The sequence below is a fragment of the Rattus norvegicus genome, chromosome 1 (assembly GCF_021556685.1).
Source record: "Rattus norvegicus strain SHRSP/BbbUtx chromosome 1, alternate assembly SHRSP_T2T, whole genome shotgun sequence".
NCBI lineage: Eukaryota > Metazoa > Chordata > Mammalia > Rodentia > Muridae > Rattus > Rattus norvegicus.
In genome coordinates this window covers 218603638-218620458 of record NC_141534.1, presented here as the reverse complement: position 1 = coordinate 218620458, position 16821 = coordinate 218603638, and the positions used below count along the sequence as shown (strand labels likewise).

Sequence of the window (16821 nt, the reverse complement as noted above, 5' to 3'; positions counted from 1 at the left end):
TGCTCTTCAGACCCGCCCTACCCTAGCCCTCTCCCCTGAGGGAGATGAGAATCACATGGTAGAGCAGGATGCCTCATACTGGCCAGGACAGGGTTTCCTCCCTAGGTTATGGATGGAAAGAGCTACATTGAAAGTGTTGGTGCACGCCTGAGTTTCTCAGCACCAGAGAGGCTGAGGCAGGACCACTAGGGAACAGCCTGTGTTACACAGTGAGACCCTGTCCCAGAAAAGAAGCCCAAGTCCTACCAGCTGGGGTGGGGTGGTACAAGCTTATATATAATTCAGTACTTGGGATCTGTGGCAGGAGAGTTGCTAAGTATTTGAGGCCAGCCTCTAAGAGTGTTTAAAACTTAATAAAAAAAAAAAAAGGAAGGAAAAAGTAATTGTCTAAGTCAAGCTTGAATACTTGGACTCAAAGAACATTCCTGTCTTAGCTGAGTAGCAGGATCATAGGTGCTCAGTGCCTTAGTACAAGAGATCGGGGACATTAGATCATAGCCTAAATAATTTGTGTCAATCTTAAATCTCCATGTAACCTATAATGCTCTTATTCTATCCTTTTAAAGAAAGCAATACGGGGCTGGAGATGGCTCAGTATTTAAGAGCACTGGCTGGTAATCCAGGAAGATGTAATTTCAATTCTTAGCACTACGTGGTGGCCGTGGTAGCTGGTCTTACGTCAAGTTGAAACACAAATTAGATATCTAAAAGGAGCCTTGAGAAAATGCCCCGTAACATCTGGCTGTAAGGCATTTTGTTAATTAGCTATTGATGGTGGAGGGCTCAGCCCATTGTGGGCTGATCATCTTTGGTCTTTTAAGAAAGCAGGCTGAGCAAGCCAGGTAGAGCAGGCCGGCTCCCCTCTGAGACCTCTGCATCAGCTCCTGCCTCCAGGTTTCTGGCCTGTTTGAGTTCTTGTCCTAATTTGCTTTGATGAACAGCAATGGAAGCATAAGCCAAAATAAACCCTTTCCTCCTCAACTTGATTTTTGGTCATGGTGCTTCCTCACAGCCACATCAGCCTAACTAAGACAGTGGCTCGCTCACAGCCATGTATTTGCGGTTCCAGTGGGATCCAAGGCCCTCTTCTGGCCTCCAGTGATACCCAAACTCACATGCACATCCCTTTAAAAAGGGAACACACTGGGGGCTGAGAGATGTCTGAGTAGTTAAGAGCGCCTGTTGGCGGTTCTTGCAGAGGGTGAAGTTTAGATCCCAGCACTCATGTGGGGAGGCTCACAGCCACCTGTAACTCCAGTTCCAGGGGTCTGAGACCCTCTTCTGCTTCTGAGAGACAGCAACACACATGTCCATACACACAGAGAAGTGCACACATATACATAAATAACCAATAATAAAAACTGGTACCCAAGGCCGGAATGATGGCCCCGTGGTTAAGAGAGCTTCCTGGTCTTACAGCAGATACAGGTTCAGTTCCCAGCACCAATATGGTAGCCCACATCTGTCTGTTAACTCCAGCACCAGGGAATCTGCTGTCTTCTGACCATATGTATGAGCTTCTGCACACATGTGTATATACTTATGAAGGTTCATACAGAGATACGAATCTTCCATGACAGTTTGACTCTGCAGAACCCGTATGGTGGTGGAAGGAGAGAGCGGACTCTGAAACTTGTCCTCTGATGTCCATACTAGCAGCTGACACAAAATAGTTTATTAAGGGAACAAGGGAAGAGGTGCCCTATGGGAAAGTGCTGGAATGTGAAGACTCCACCCTTTTGTTCAGGAACTGGAGCAGGTCTGGCGTTGCCTGAGGCTGCCCAGAGTCTCAGGGGCGAGGGCAGACGTTGAGGCTTCGGTCAGCAAAGCAGCATCTTCCCAGGAGCCTGAAGGGGAACCAGGAAAGTGTCAAACAAAATCGCAAATGAGACAGGTTAAGAGGAATGGGATGGCGTTCCCACCACACATCACCCCATTACACCGTGCCCTCACCGTCACTAGCCTCTGGCTCCTGCTCCCCTTCTCCATTCAGAGGCTGCTTCTCTGGTTTCTCTTCCTCAGACAGCTGACCCTCTTCAGCCAAAAGAGGAACAACAGAGGTGCGACGAAAGGTGAGACCCAGGATGGCTGGGTCTGAGACTGAAGGGGAGTGTGGGGGATGAGGACGGTGGAAGAGGAACGGAGGAAACATACCTGTTCCTGAGGGATCCTCAGGGCTCTCGCCATCCTCTGTCACATCTGACTGCTGGGTAGACGCCTGACCTTCAGGTCCCACAAACAGAGGACAGCTAGGGTCAGTGGTTAGTCTTGTCTTGCAGTGCCAACTCCACCTCCTCCAACCTCTCCTTGCACCCTCAGTTCCAGTGTACAACATGCTTTATACTGGAGCAGGCAGACCCTCAATGATACTGTCAACCAACCGCTTTACCTGGCTGATGGCGAGAGATCCGACGCTGGGCCCCGTGTCCTGAATTATCCCTTTGTCGGATATTAACCTGTGGAGCAGTAACCACCGAGCAGTGATGCCTGACTCCCCTCTGTAGTAATCACACCCTATCCCTAACATGCCCCTGATCACCAAGGTAAGAAAACGGGCGCTTTGCCCCTTGAGACCTGCAAAGAGAAGCGGTGTCGGGGCCAGACAGCACCCCACACCCACTGCATATAGCTGAAGAGCGCGATGACACTGAGGAATGTGAAGTTGCTGGCCACACCCACGAAGGCGCAGGTCATGGGGAAGTTGTATAGCAGGTACCTGGGGTGAGAAATAGGGTCGGGAATGGAGGGAACAGCAGTTACTAGATAGCACTGGCCTCCATCACTCCAGAAATATTTGTGGGACAGCTTGAGTGAGTGTGGCTGGAGTTGTCCTCTGCCACTGTGGCACCACTCCCCAGCCCAGGTTCCAGACCACCCTGCACCAGGTTCTAATAAAGGCCAAGGGTTTCAGGCAGTCTCAGAATCACAAGGCCACCGCATTACAATGGCTTCAACTGTAACTTCTCTGTTCACTCCAACACTTTCTGAGCCAGTGGAACAAGGCAGTGGATTACATGGAGATTTTATTGGGGCAGAGTATGTGTGTGGATCTCATTATGCTGCCTGAGTACCAGGGTCTAGACACAGGGCACTGCACCTGGCTCACCTGATACTTTTTCCCTCTTTTCATTATTTATGTTGAAAGTCTTTCTTTACAGCTCAAGATTTCTTGCCTTAGGCCCAGCCAGCACTGGAATGAAAGGGTCTGTCTTCTCATATGGAATATTAAAAAAGTGCCTGTTATGGGCTGGAGAGATGGCTCAGTGGTTAAGAGCACTGGCTGCTCTTCCAAAGGTCCTGAGTTCAATTCCCAGCAACCACATGGTGGCTCCCAACCATCTGTAATGAGATCTGATGCCCTCTTCTGGTGTGTCTGAAGACAGCAATAGTGTATTCATATGCATAAAATATTTTTTTTTTCCGGAGCTGAGGATGGAACCCAGGGCCTTGCGCTTGCTAGGCAAGCACTCTACCACTGAGCTAAATCCCCAACCCCATAAAATAAATATTTTAAAAAACAGTGCCTGTTAAAATTTTATGTCTGAGTATTTGCCTGAATGTATGCGCATATATCACATAGATGCCCAGCGTCTCCAAAGATAGGAAGAACACATAAGAGCCCCTGTGACTTGCCTTTTGAGTGGTTTTAACCCCTGAGCCATCTCTCCGGCCCCTCTCACATGGGACTTCTTTTTAAAATGTATTATATTTATATGAGTACAGTGTGTAGCTGTCGTCAGACACACCAGAAGAGGGCATCAGATCCTGTTACACTTAGATGGTTGTGAGCCACCATGAGGTTGCTGGGAATTGAACCCAGGACCTCTGGAAGAGCAGTCAGTGCTCTTAACCACTGAGCCGCCTTTCCAGCCCTTACATGGGGTTCTTCTTCTTTTTTTTTTTTTTTTCTTTTTTTTGGAGCTGGGGACCGAACCCAGGGCCTTGCGCTTCCTAGGTAAGTGCTCTACCACTGAGCTAAATCCCCAGCCCCGGGGTTCTTCTTTTTTTTTTTTTTCCGGAGCTGGGGATGCTGGGGACCGAACCCAGCGCCTTAGCGCTCTACCACTGAGTTTCATCCCAACCCCCTCACATGGGGTTCTTAAGAAGCTCTCTTGAAAGCTGATAAGCATAGTGAAGCCAGGGTTCACTATGGCCTTGGTAAAACATGATGTGACTGTTACTGGTCACCTCTTCCTGGTACTCTCTCTTCATTTGAGGGCAGGTCACAGGAAAGCTGTCAGGGTTTCCTTCCGTGGCTTTTTTACCTGAGTCCAGTGAAGTGGGCATGGATGCGGAGGTAAGCTCCATACATCTGGACACGCTTGCTGTGGACTTCGATAATTGCCCCAGTTGTTGGTACATACTGCAAGGAGACAGGTGACAGCACAGTCAGTCCGAGGTCCACTCCAGTCTTTGTGGCTCTTGCAGTTGGACTGCCCATGGGCTCCCTCAGGTACGAGCTTAGGCCAGCTGACAAGTTGTCTCCTAACTCTGTCAGCCCGCTTACCGAATTCTCCCTATAGTCAGAGTAGAGTTCTACTTCCAGGAGCTGCTTCTGTTCTGCAAAGCCAAACAGCAGCAGGCTGGAGAACACCAGCGTGTCGAGCATCTGTAGCAGCTGAGAGCGGTAATGAAGCATCACCTGACAGGGCCAAGAGGACAGGTTGGGGACAGAGGCTCTCTCCATGCTTGAGCAATGAGCTCATTCCAGGCTTCCGGCTCCTTCACTCCCCCCCCCCCCCCCCCCCAGTCACCACCTACCAACCTTCCATCTGTTCCAGGAACCGCTCATCTCCTAAGTCTAACGCAGTGAAAGTCCCCTGTCTAGAACTGCAGTCTGCTCTCTGGGTTGGATCTGTGTCCCAACATACCACACCCAAAGCTTCCCTCAGACTGAGCAGCTCTGGTGACAGGTTAACAGTGGGGACAAGTATTGAATAAGCTTTCACTACATGTTAATAAGAACCCTGCATTTCTTCCTAGACTTGCTAGGAGGAAGATATTCTAAAACTCTAGCAATAAGGCCAGTTGTCTCAAGGCTGGTATGTTTCTGCTGTCTGCTTGTTTTCACAGCAGATGTGTTATTTACTCTAAAGGTGGGCATTTACTGCCATAGGATACTAGGTGTTTGGCAAATGTTTCACTTATTAAGCAGAGTCTCCTCTTATCCTGGTTTGGGCCTGATCTCGTAGCCAAGAAGGTCTTCCCAGACATTCTGATTTTCCCATCATTGTCAACAAATTGTTAGATTGTCCATGAACACTTACCGAGCGTGAAGAAGTGGAGATGATTCGGCCACCTCTGGTATAGCACGAAACGGTGACTAAGAACATGCCCAAGTCTTGATTCACAGGGGATTCTGGCAGCTCAAGCTCTAAGGTGACTCGATATGGCTGTCCATACATCAGCACCTGCCCAAGGTGTTAAAAAATCTTGTAAAAAATATTTTGTGGGGTTGGGGATTTAGCTCAGTGGTAGAGCGCTTGCCTAGCAAGCGCAAGGCCCTGGGTTCAGTCCCCAGCTCCGGAAAAAAAAAGAAAAAAATATTTTGTGGAGTTTTTTGTTTTTGTTTTTTTTTTCTTTTTTTCGGAGCTGGGGACCGAACCCAGGGCCTTGCACATGCTAGGCAAGCTCTCTACCACTGAGCTAAATCCCCAACCCCTTGTGGAGTTTTGAGAACTGGCCTGGAACTCACTCTGTAGTCAGGTTGGCCTCAAATTCAGAGAGTCACTTGCCTCTGCCTCCCCAGTGCTGTGATTAAAGGTATGTGTCACTACGCCTGGCATGTCTTAATTATTATTATTTTTTAAAGTGTACTGTCTCTGCTTCTTTAAGTACTCAACAAAATCCCTTGGGTCCACAGGACTTCCCACTGTTTAATCGTGATTCAATGCTGCCCCCTCCTGGTCACTGAATACCCTGGCTTTCCAGACTTCTTTTATGTTGGCTAGTTTGATTTGATTTTATTTGGAGCCTAGGGGTTGTCAGGTAGGGAACCCTGTGTTTTGAGTGGGCCTTGCTATGTATCTCTGGCTAGCCAAGCTCTTACTATAAACTCTCAAGTTCCTGGAATTTTCTCTTGCTTCAGCCTCTGGTGCTGAAATTTTGGGCATATGCCACCACATTCACCTGCCAACTCTTAGGTCTGACTGCTACAACGTTTGCGAGAAGAGCCCTGTTGCATTTCTTTTCCAAAAGTGAACAGTCACACTGCCAACTGGGCCATCTGTGATTCAGGCCTGTGTGCCGCTGGAGCGGTCCCTCTGGGCCTCGTCTGCCCTCACTGGCTAATTAAGCAAGTGCTACCTTGCCTCCCTAGCCAGCTCTTGCTCAACCACTGTAGTGGCAGATCATCTTGTTACCCTGGTCTTTCTTAACTTTTTAAGGCAGAGAGCTTATTAATGAAAAGAATTACGTTTGCGTATCTGTATCAGTGTGTGTGCAACGCTGAATTTATTAGAAACGATAGAACTGCCCGGGGTGGCAGGGCGTGTTTTTAAGCCCAGCACTCAGAGGGCCAAAGGAAGGAGGATATCTGTGCATTCAAAGCCAGCCTAGTTTAAATTGCAAGTTCCAGGCCTGCCAAAGCTACCTAGTGAAACCATGTCCCAAGTAAATAAGTAAATGATACAACTGTATGCCTCGAGGTAACCTGTATATAATATACATTTTACCTTGAGAAACCTATTAAGAACAAAACTAGAAAAGTGGTGGCTGAAAAATAAATCAAGGCCTGGCATGGTGGTTGTGAAGCAGGGAAGTCTGAGGTTGCCCACTTCCAGCCTGGGCTAGTACTGCTTGCCTTTAATTCCAGTCCACAGGAGGCTGAGACGCAGAGACCACAACTTCAAGGTTACCTGTTTTTCAAGTAGTCTAGGCTAACCTTTCTGCCTCTACCTCCCGAGCTCCTTTGGTTTTTTATGACAGGGTATCACTATGGGCTGGCCTGGAACTAACTTACCCAGGATGTCCTTAAACTCCTAAACTCAAGATATCCTCCCTAGGGTGGTGGCAGCTCACACATTTAGTACCACTTGGGAGGCAAAGGCAGGTAGATCTCAGAGTGCAAGGCCAGCCTGGTCAGCATCCGTCTATGATAAAGTAATGTGATTACAGATGTGTGCCACTGTGTGAGAGCTGATATTCTACTGTAAAGTCAGTTTCTTCTTAAATACCACTTAAAAAAATAATGTTCAAGTTATAACTGACAAATTAAAAAAACTCATGTAATAAAGAATGACGCTAATTCCTAAAGTCCTTTTTTTTGTTTGTTTTATTTTTTGATCTCAAGGGCCATTTTAAGCTTGGAACCCTATTTTTTATCAGAGCCTCTAGGGAGGTAGGGTCTGGCTCTGTAGCCCAAGCTGATATCAAACTTGGAATAATCTTCCTGCCTCTTTTTTCTCCTAGTGCTGGCATTACAGATATGTGTCACAGTGACTGGGACCAACTTCCAGATTTTCTTCTCAACCTCTGCTTGCTTCAGAGCCTTTCTCTCAAGTCTCTGTTGCTCAATCTCTGTCCTCACCGTCACCTCACCTCTCTCTCAGGCAATCAAGGCCGCCGTCCAGTTCTCATACTCACCCGGTCACGTCCACTCTTAGTCAGCGAGACATTGGCAACAGGGAAAGAGCAGAGCGAAGCAGTAGAGGAATCACAGTCTGTCCTAAATAAGAAGGGACAAAGGACACTTTGAGGCCTGCTGTGCCTGCCCACACCTGGTCTCTGGGGCTGCCTCCTTCCATCCATCCCTTTTCTCCATTACAGGAAATGGAGAACAAATGTGACCACTAGAGTCAAGATATCCTAGTGAGACCTTCATCCCCTTCCCACTATTTAAGTGGTTTCCTCATTAGAACAGAGCCCATAGGGAGGAAGCAAAGGACACCTAGGGGTCCTACAGTCTCCCTTGAAGATCTCAGGGCATGTAGATTTCAGGGCTCCTGTCCTAGAGATCTGATTCAGCTGTTCTGGTCTGAGGCCCATGTGGGAAAAAGAAATTCCTCCTAAAGGATCTATGGATATGTCTTTTAAAGATAAATTATATGCAAACCTGCACATAGTATATGGATACACAGGTCATGCCTAGTGTACATACACACACACCCTGTAATGTAAGACTCATGTTCCCTTGAGGCTGGAGAGATGGTCTAAATGGTCAAGAGCACTGGCTGCTCTTGGCAGAGGACCTGAGTTCAATTCCTAGCATCCACGTGGCAGTCACAACTCCAGTTTCAGGGGATCTGGCACCTTCCCACAGTCATACAGGCAGGCAAAACACCAATGCACATGAAATAAAAATAATTATTAAAACAAAAAAGATTCATGTTCTCTAGACGTTTAGGTGGGTCTACATTAGAAACAATAGCACAGATTTGGGACCGGGAAAACAAGATTTTAAACCAATGATCGTAATGTTTTATGTATGTGATTAGCCTTATAGCCATTGTTGGGAGACATACAGAGAATTTGGCAGTGTGAGTCAAATGGATATGAGCTAGGTGACTAGGTAAGAAGTAGGACTTGCGGGGCTGGGGATTTAGCTCAGTGGTAGAGCGCTTGCCTAGGAAGCGCAAGGCCCTGGGTTCGGTCCCCAGCTCCGGAAAAAAAAGAACCAAAAAAAAAAAAAAAAAAAAAAAAAAAAAAAAAAAAGTAGGACTTGCTTGGGTTACTGTACATACCCTTGGGGCGAGTGGCAGTAAACTAAAAGGCAAAGGTGGTATTTCCTAATGGCTCATGTGTTAGATGCCCGTGGGGGCTTGGATTGGCTCAAAGGTTTCGTGCAACCTAAGCAGAACAGACTCTGCTCCTTTGAGTCTAAAAGCAAATCTCCTTTTCTTTCTTTCTTTCTTTCTTTTTTTTTTAAACCCTTTTGAGACAAGTTCTCGACCTGTATTCCAGGCTAGTCTGGAACTCATGGTAATTCCCCCAGTCAGCCTCTCAAGACTGGTATTACACTTGTGACAGGCTCTCTTTCTCGGTTTTTCACCACAATTCAGCAGCAGAGGTAGACCTAGAACCCTAGAGCTTTACTCCCCAGACCTGCTCCGGTCGTGGCCCAGGAGGGGAGAAGTCCTGTTAGCACACTAGAATCAGATTCGATCCTCTGTCAGTACCAGGATTCCACAGAGTACACTCCAGAAGTCCTTGAAGTAATTTCAGGTTAAGATTAATCTACTTCGATGGCACAGCCTTCTCACCTGTAATAGAAATGCACAGGGCTGAGGTGGCTGACGGTCGGCATGTAGGAGTAGTAGAAAGAACCGTAGAGGAACACAGACACCCAAAGCAAAAGGAGGATGGTACAAAAGAGCACCCCAAACTGCAGCATCAGCCTGCGGGCGCGGCCTGCCAACACATGGCCCACTTCCTGGGCCCACAGCAAGGCAGGGACTGGTGGGTCATTGACCATGATGGGGACAGCAGGGGATCTGGCCCCAGTTTCAGGCCTTGAGTTCCTGGCTGGTCTTCCACTGGGACGATACACTTGGCCATGGGGTAGGGCAGCTGAAGGTTCCTGGAGAAAGAGAAGAGAAAAATAGTTTCTTTTCCAGGGGAGCTGGAGACAAAAAAAAAAAAAAACAAAAAAAACAAAAAAAAACAAAAACAAACTTATTCAACTGGCTTTGAAAACCAGCGATAGCAGGACAAAGCAACATCATTCTTTCACATGTGCTTCCCTTCCAATTACTCCTTCACCTCCCTCCACTGAGTTCTCTTCCAGCTACTGCCTCAGTGGAACTCTTCCTCCAGGCCCTGGAGCCTGGGACAAACTTCCTTGATACACTCGCAGAAGTGGCCCTTAAATCTCTCTCGAAACACAGATGACATGGAACCAGAATGCCAGAGGTTTGCATGGAGGTGAGTGACTTGCCTAAGGTCGCACAGCCCGAAAGTCCGGCTCAAAGCCAGCAGCCTCCTTAGAAAAGTCAAAATTGCCGCTGGAGTGTCTTCCCTCCGCCTGGGCCTGTGCTCGCTCACGGAGGAGGTGACCCCTAACCTGGCACAGCGCCCGGTGGACGACGCTGCGGCGCCCACCCCTTGGGGTAAGGCGGTGGACACGAGCTCGCCACCGCAGCGAGGCAGACTCACCGGCCTCCCGCTGCCCAAGCAATTTAGAGAAGGCAGTTCCGGCTGCTGAGGAAGCCCCGCCCATCTGTCAATCTCCTGCAGGGGCTGAGCCTTGTATAGAGGGCAGAGCCTGTAAAGTGCTTTGCTCACCCGTCTCTGCCAGAAGCCCATTACACTTTAGTTGAGTGACTAAAGGAACAGTTCACTCTTCACCCAGGCCCCATTATAATCTCCAACGCAAGCTGAGACTCAGCAGCGTCCCCTTGGTCCTCCTATCCAGGACCTCAATCACAACCCTCTGTCATACCTTTTTACCACCGGTCTTCTCAATGTGATTGAGTGCAGGTGTGAAATGAATGCTGGCTTTTTTTTTTTTTTTTTTTAATTTTTGCTTTTTATTCAGTAGAGTTCCTTGGGCCTGTGGGAGTCCAAAGGGAGCTCAGAGAACCTTGCACCCTGACGGAACCTGAATCTTGTGTGTTGCACAGATGGTGCCTTCCGCTAGTCAAGCATGGCAGCATTTCAACCCTTTTCAGTCTCCAGTTTATGCTGCGTGATGTGATTGACCTTCTGTGACCCATGTGATGCAGCAACCTCAAAATCCCTACAAAAAACATGAGACTAGATCTCTAAAGGTGGCATCTTCTAGATAACATCCTCCAGGAGGCAAGGCCAATGCACATCTTTTTTAAATAGTAGCAATCTACTCAAATTACATGAGAAATTTCAAATTAATTCCCTATCTCCCCAACCCCACCTCTTGCCACCCTACTCCGCACTCCGAGAAGCCCACCTGTGTTCACAATATTCACACTGACTCTCGTGCAAGGCACCTTACCTCCTCTTTGTCTGATCCTTTGACCGGGTCTCTGCATGTCTCTTTCCCCCCAGCTTCTCGTCTGTGATGTATCATTTCTTTAAATATCTTCCTGATGGTTACCTCTGCTGCCCCTGGATCCCCAACTCAAATCACTTGTGGGTACAAAGTGGTGATCTAGAAGCTGATCACCTGTAGAGTGTCACATCTTCCTAGATCTGAAGAATGGAGGGTCACTGAAAGAAATGAAGATTCAGGTACTAAGTGCTGTGTCAGGGTTGGGGGGGGGGTGTAGCAGTCCAGCTGATGTCAGACTTTCAAATGAGCAGGGTCTCCCGCAGCGGGTACAGACTCTAATGCAGGGGCTGTCACAGGCCCAGACCACCCCATTTGAGAGGGGAGCCTGCTTCTGCCTCAGGTCCTTTGGGGAGGGATCTACTTTAGACTAAGGGCGTCTACAATGGGCAGGGGCAGGTAGTGAGATAGCAACAGTGAGGGTGTGCACAGGGGATGCAAACAGCAGACAGACTCCCCCACTGTCCAGGCAGTTGGTATGCTCCAGAATCTGAGCAGCTCCTTCCAGCATCCTTCATCCTTCAGGTACCAGCCATCTGGGCAGTGCTTAAGCTGCAGAAACTGAGACCACCCCTCCAAGGATCTCCAGTCTGAGCGTCTCCAGTGACCTTCTCTGCATTAACTGTCAGTGCTACAGATATTTTTAGCTCCAAGTCCTGGCAGGGTGGGGCACTTATCTGAGGCAGGGTTTGGTGCCCCCTCCCCACTGACCCTACATCTCAGGCTGCGGCTGCTGCTGCTGCTGTCACTTCAGGTGAGTAGAGAGCAGCTTTTTTTCTCTTTAGGGCTTAAGGGGACATGTGGCTGATGTAATTTCATCAGGGTGGGGCTCTTTCTGACTGAGGCTTTTATTGCTGGTAACATACTTGGCTCGAAGACTTAAAATCCTTAAATCGTTTGATGACCAAGACCCAGGATTAGGAGAGCATTTCATCTCATCTTCTCCATTCTCCCCACTTAAAAAAAAGGGGGGGGGGATGGCCACTGGAGAATGGAGATATTGAGGGCACAAAATATTGGGGCACAATCCTAGCTGTGTGGTTGCTGAAGAGCCGAGTGCTTCAGCTGAGGGTACTGAGTTATCTGTCTTTACTCCAGGATGAAAGGGGAGACCCCCGTTAACAGCACTATGAGTATTGGCCAAGCACGCAAGATGGTGGAACAGCTTAAGATTGAGGCCAGCTTGTGCCGGATAAAGGTGGGTGCGATCCTGGCTCCCATTAGTCCTCCAGGCCTCAACTGTAGGTTTGCAAACCCCCGGAGAAGAAAAAAAAATGCTTCTTTTCTTGACACCCTGAGGTCAGAGGCAGAAACTGGGCTTTGTCAGCAAAGTTGTTCCGAGGACTGGCGTTGGGGGAGAGGGCTGTCTCAAAGGGCACTAGAAACAAAAAGATAGCCTTTTTGGCGAAGGAACTGCAGTCCCTCTCAGGAATTCTGGTTAATGTTTCCCCTCCTGGCTGTGTCCCAGGTGTCCAAGGCAGCAGCAGACCTGATGACTTACTGTGATGCCCACGCTTGTGAGGATCCCCTCATCACTCCTGTGCCCACTTCGGAGAACCCCTTCCGGGAGAAGAAGTTCTTCTGTGCGCTCCTCTGAAGAGCGCTGTACCTCCTCTGAACTCATCTCCCCCTCCCAGACCCGCCCTTAGATTGGAAATCATAGCAGTCCATTTCTACCCGCACTTATCCTGAGATTATCTGAAGCACAAGGCCCTCCTTACCCACCTCTACCCCATCTCCTCACCCTTTCAGGCCAACTCCAAGCACTCTATCTATAAAGGGACCCCGCTAAACTGCCAAAATCCTGCCTGTTTCCCTCGGTGATCCATCCGTTCAGGCAATGGAGAGGGGGATGCCCGGGTGCTCACCTGGAGCTACGAAAAGGTAAAGGCATTTGAAGAATAAAGTCATTCAGAGCCTCAGAGGACAACGCCTGTGTTAGCGTTCTTGGGAAAGAGGATCCTTAGTCGATACACTTGCCATATTCAGGGAACAGGGCCAGTCGAGCCGGTTAGACATCGTAAGGATTGGAGATCACGGAGTATAAGGCGCCCGAGCGCCCCCAGTGGGGGTTTGTTAAAATGAGCGCTCAAAAGCGGCGGAGCATTCAAACGAGCGTGCAATGAAAGCGGCAAGGGCCAGTAGGGTGGGTTTCCGTGGGCCCAGGGACAGCAGCCCCGGGTGGAGGTGGCCTGAGGGGCCGTAGGGCGGGACAGGGCGACTCAGCGCCTGCAGCCAATGTCCAAGATGGCGGCTGCCTGTTTGTACCCGCATGGAGGCACGCGCTAAGGGTGCACGGCACTGTTCTTAAAATGGCGGTCCCCAGCGGTCCCAATATGGAACGATCCCTTACGTGATCCTCTGGTCTTAAAATGGCTGCCCCTGCCCTCTCGAAGTCAGAGTCAGATCCTCTGTCCCATAGAATCTGGAACTAGACATGCTTTGGAGACCAAGCACTGAGTGGGGGCGGGGAGACACCTAAAGAGGTCATGGGTTCATTGTTCAGTGTGGTGACCAACACTCAGGAGGCAGAGGCATGTGGATCTCTTGAGTTCCAAGCCAGCCACTGATACACAATGAAATTCTGACTTAAAACAACTAGTCATTAGGACTGGGGCCCAAGAAGCACAATGTGAATTTTGCAGAATTTCACCTGAGTCTCCTTTTGAGGCATTATATGTAATAATACGAGTGTGTTAATCTATCTTGGAGCACCCCTTCCCTTGGTCTCTCTGGGACCTAAATAAGTAACAGATTTCTGTTATGGTTTTCTTTTTTTTTTTTTTTTTTTTTTTTTGGTTCTTTTTTTTTTTCGGAGCTGGGGACCGAACCCAGGGCCTTGCGCTTCCTAGGTAAGCGCTCTACCACAGAGCTAAATCCCCAGCCCCTGTTATGGTTTTCTTGTTGAATTGGGGCTTTTTATTTTCTCCTCAGGGTGACTGAAGAACGTGTTAAGAAGGGGTCAGAATGATGTCTGACTGGAAACCTTGTCTCATGAATGCCTCCTAGATTAAGAATTGCTGGAGGTGGGGTTGGGGATTTGGCTCAGTGGTAGAGCGCTTGCCTAGCAAGTGCAAGGCCCTGGGTTCGGTCCCCAGCTCCGAAAAAAAGAAAAGGAAAAAAAAAAAAAAAAAAAAAAAGAATTGCTGGAGGTTTAGAAGACCCAGATTTACCTCCTAGAAGCTTTTTTGTTTTAAGAATTAATGTACATACATCTTTTAGATCCTAGGCCACAATTAACTGTCCCAGTTGTTTTAATTCATGCATCAAGATCTCTTAAACGACAAATCGTTCTGGGTAGGAAGGTCTAGGCTAGTTTTAGTTTTGTGCATGGGTATTATTGGGCTGCCTCGTATGTTCACTGGATAGCCCATCTCTCCTAACCCCCATTTTTCCTAAAATTTCTTTCCCAAAATGACAAGGGGAAAGGAATAAAGCAACAAAAGTGAGGTAGGTGGAGGGGTAGTGACAGGCAGATTCCCTGGGTGTCATAACCAAATGGCTGAACAGGTACAGGTGCTTGACTGAAGGCCCAATGAGTTCCATCCATCAAGGTGGTAGGGGGATAACTCAGAGTTCTTCTGACTCCACAAGAGTTACAAACACACACACACACACACACACACACACACACACACACACACACACACACACACACACACACAGAGAGCTTGAGCATTTATTTTTTTATTTTTATTTTTTCGGAGCTGGGGACCGAACCCAGAGCCTCTACCACTGAGCTAAATCCCCAACCCCAGTTTGAGCATTTATCTTTGCCCATTCTTTCTTGTGAAAACTCTAGGCAGGATCCTTGTTTATAATCCCTGCCTGCTCACAATGTCTAGAATGCAATAGGTGCCCAATGCCTGATGAATGTTTTTTCTATTTGTATACGCTTACACTGTACAAATGGAACAGCAGGAGACTAAAAATCCTTTTCCTACTGTAACATGTATCAGTGTTGGGCAAATACCAGGGTAGTCAGACTAATCTCCTTTTCAGCTCAGATGTGACAAAAAGCCAAAAGTGCTTAAATGTGGTATTAGTGATATTAGGTTAACCCTCACCCTACTTTCTCCCCTAAAAGTCCCATCTTGGTTTTCTCACACGATTGATACCTATTCAAATTAGGAGTGAATATCTGGTTGAGGAGAAAACAGGACTAGCAATTAGTACAGACAAGATGTAAGCTATTACCATCAAAATAATTAAGAGTAGGGACAGAAGAGATTTTTTTTAGGATTAGCTGTTTTTAGGATTATCTGCTGCTCTTAGAGAACTTGGGTTTACTTCTCAGGATCCACATGGTGGCTTCCAACTGATCTTAACTCCACTTCAAGAGGATCTAATGCTCTCTTATTCTGCATGCACCAGACACAAACATAGTACACACAGATATATGCAGACAAAACATTCATGAATATAAATCTTAGGAATAGACCGTTAGCAGATTGAGACAGGGTCTGAACTCTTGATCTTCCTCCCTCCAATCTCAAGGGCTAAGATTATACACATACACCACTATATACACCACTATACCCTGCTGTTCTTGGTTTGCTTTTGAAACAGGTTCTTGCTCTGTAAGCCAGGTTGATCTGGAATATTCTGGAATATTTTTAATTCATAACATTCCTCCTGTCTTGGCCTATCTAGTGTCAGGACAAAAACATGTGATATCACTAATTATACTCACACTAATTATAATGAGCTCTAATGCTGACTTTGAAATGCTGCAATGATGGAGCCCCAGATGGTTCAGTGGGCAGAAGTGCCTGCCATCAAGCCTGATGAATGTATTCAATCTTTGAGTCCTAAGTGGTAGACTAGAGAACCAACTCCCAAGTCATCCTTTGATCTTCACAGGTATACTGTAGCACATGTACCCCAGCCCCCACATACAAAACCAACAGGTAAAAACACAAAAGTCCTACTGAGCCTGGTGCGGTAGCAGCCTACGCTACAATAGCCAACATTCAGTTTCAAGAGACAGAGACACAGTAAGAGCTTGTAGCTGGCAGCAGCAGCACATACACACTAAGCCTGGTTTGTGCATTGCAATGTTACTGTAGCTTTCATTCTTCAGATTCATTTGAAAAATGTAAACTTTTCTTTTTAGGTAATATTCACGCAAAAACTTATGGCTTTCACAAACGAGACCTTTCATTTAACATCAAACATTCAACTGTTTAGCAGAGCCCAAGAGTTTAGTTTTCCATTCTAATGGCTCAAGATTTTAGAAGACGGATAGAGAGACGGCTCAGTGTTTAGGAGCACTTGCTGCTCTGGCAGAGGACCAGGATTCAGAGTTCCTAGCACCACCATTTAAGCTCATACCCATGGGTCACTCCAGTTCCAGAGGATCCAATTTCCTCTTCTAGCCTCTAAAGGTACTGCACATATGTAGTAGACCCAGATGCAAGCCTAACATTCAAACACATAAATAAAATTAAAAATAAAAAAGAAGTTACTATCAGCACACACCAGGTAAGACAGCTCCCTACATAGCCAGTTCCCAAGTGAAGGCATTAGAGAAGAGAGCACAGCAGTCACACACACAGACGCTATCCTTGGCTGCAGCGTGTGCATCTTGATAACAAGCACTGAAAAACAGATGGCTCGGCACTGCATCAAAGTCTGGCAGTTTGTGTTTGTCCTTGGAACTTGCATAAGGATAGAAGAAAGACTCCACAAAAGTTGTCCTCTGACCACCATGTGCCCCATTTTATGCATGTACACTTGATCCCTGTGCACTTCTGTGCACACACCAAAATTTAAAATAGGTTAGTAAGATGGTTGTAGTGACAAACATGTATAAATGCAGCATTTTGGGATTTAAGGCATGATGATCCGGGCCAGTC

General features: G+C 47.5%; 2 protein-coding genes across 5 annotated transcripts; one reads left to right on the top strand and one right to left on the bottom strand.

The window, feature by feature from the left end:
- Nucleotides 1–1638: 1638 nt before the first annotated feature.
- On the bottom strand, nucleotides 1639–13237 carry Bscl2 (BSCL2 lipid droplet biogenesis associated, seipin). 4 transcript variants are annotated; one of them, NM_001012171.2, is made up of 12 exons: nucleotides 12832–13237; nucleotides 10910–11124; nucleotides 9201–9517; nucleotides 7585–7666; nucleotides 5268–5411; nucleotides 4508–4642; nucleotides 4266–4363; nucleotides 2575–2716; nucleotides 2390–2456; nucleotides 2155–2223; nucleotides 1954–2034; nucleotides 1639–1847 (listed from the first exon to the last, which is right to left on the bottom strand). In NM_001012171.2, the coding sequence occupies exons 2-12, from the start codon at nucleotides 10982–10984 to the stop codon at nucleotides 1744–1746; spliced, it is 1314 nt and encodes a 437-aa protein (NP_001012171.2). In that variant the 5' UTR covers nucleotides 10985–11124; nucleotides 12832–13237; the 3' UTR covers nucleotides 1639–1743. The 4 variants fall into 4 exon arrangements, with proteins under 4 accessions (NP_001012171.2, XP_087430740.1, XP_087430745.1 ...); XM_087574614.1 differs by lacking the exon at nucleotides 12832–13237 and adding an exon at nucleotides 12465–12579 and having other exon boundaries at nucleotides 1661–1847; XM_087574619.1 differs by lacking the exons at nucleotides 10910–11124; nucleotides 12832–13237 and adding an exon at nucleotides 9875–10124 and having other exon boundaries at nucleotides 1661–1847.
- Nucleotides 11462–13228, top strand: Gng3 (G protein subunit gamma 3). Its single transcript, NM_053658.1, has 3 exons — nucleotides 11462–11717; nucleotides 12062–12161; nucleotides 12432–13228. The coding sequence occupies exons 2-3, from the start codon at nucleotides 12063–12065 to the stop codon at nucleotides 12558–12560; spliced, it is 228 nt and encodes a 75-aa protein (NP_446110.1). The 5' UTR covers nucleotides 11462–11717; nucleotide 12062; the 3' UTR covers nucleotides 12561–13228.
- Nucleotides 13238–16821: the final 3584 nt, after the last annotated feature.

Coding starts and splice junctions, on each gene's coding strand:
- Bscl2 (NM_001012171.2), bottom strand. CDS start 10,984: ATGATACATCACAGACGAGAAGCTGGGGGGAAAGAGACATGCAGAGAC. Junction 9,518..10,909: donor AAGGATCAGACAAAGAGGAG/GTAAGGTGCCTT, acceptor CTCTTTCTCCAG/GAACCTTCAGCTGCCCTACC. Junction 2,224..2,389: donor GATCTCTCGCCATCAGCCAG/GTAAAGCGGTTG, acceptor TGGGACCTGAAG/GTCAGGCGTCTACCCAGCAG.
- Gng3 (NM_053658.1), top strand. CDS start 12,063: ATGAAAGGGGAGACCCCCGTTAACAGCACTATGAGTATTGGCCAAGCA. Junction 12,162..12,431: donor CCAGCTTGTGCCGGATAAAG/GTGGGTGCGATC, acceptor GCTGTGTCCCAG/GTGTCCAAGGCAGCAGCAGA.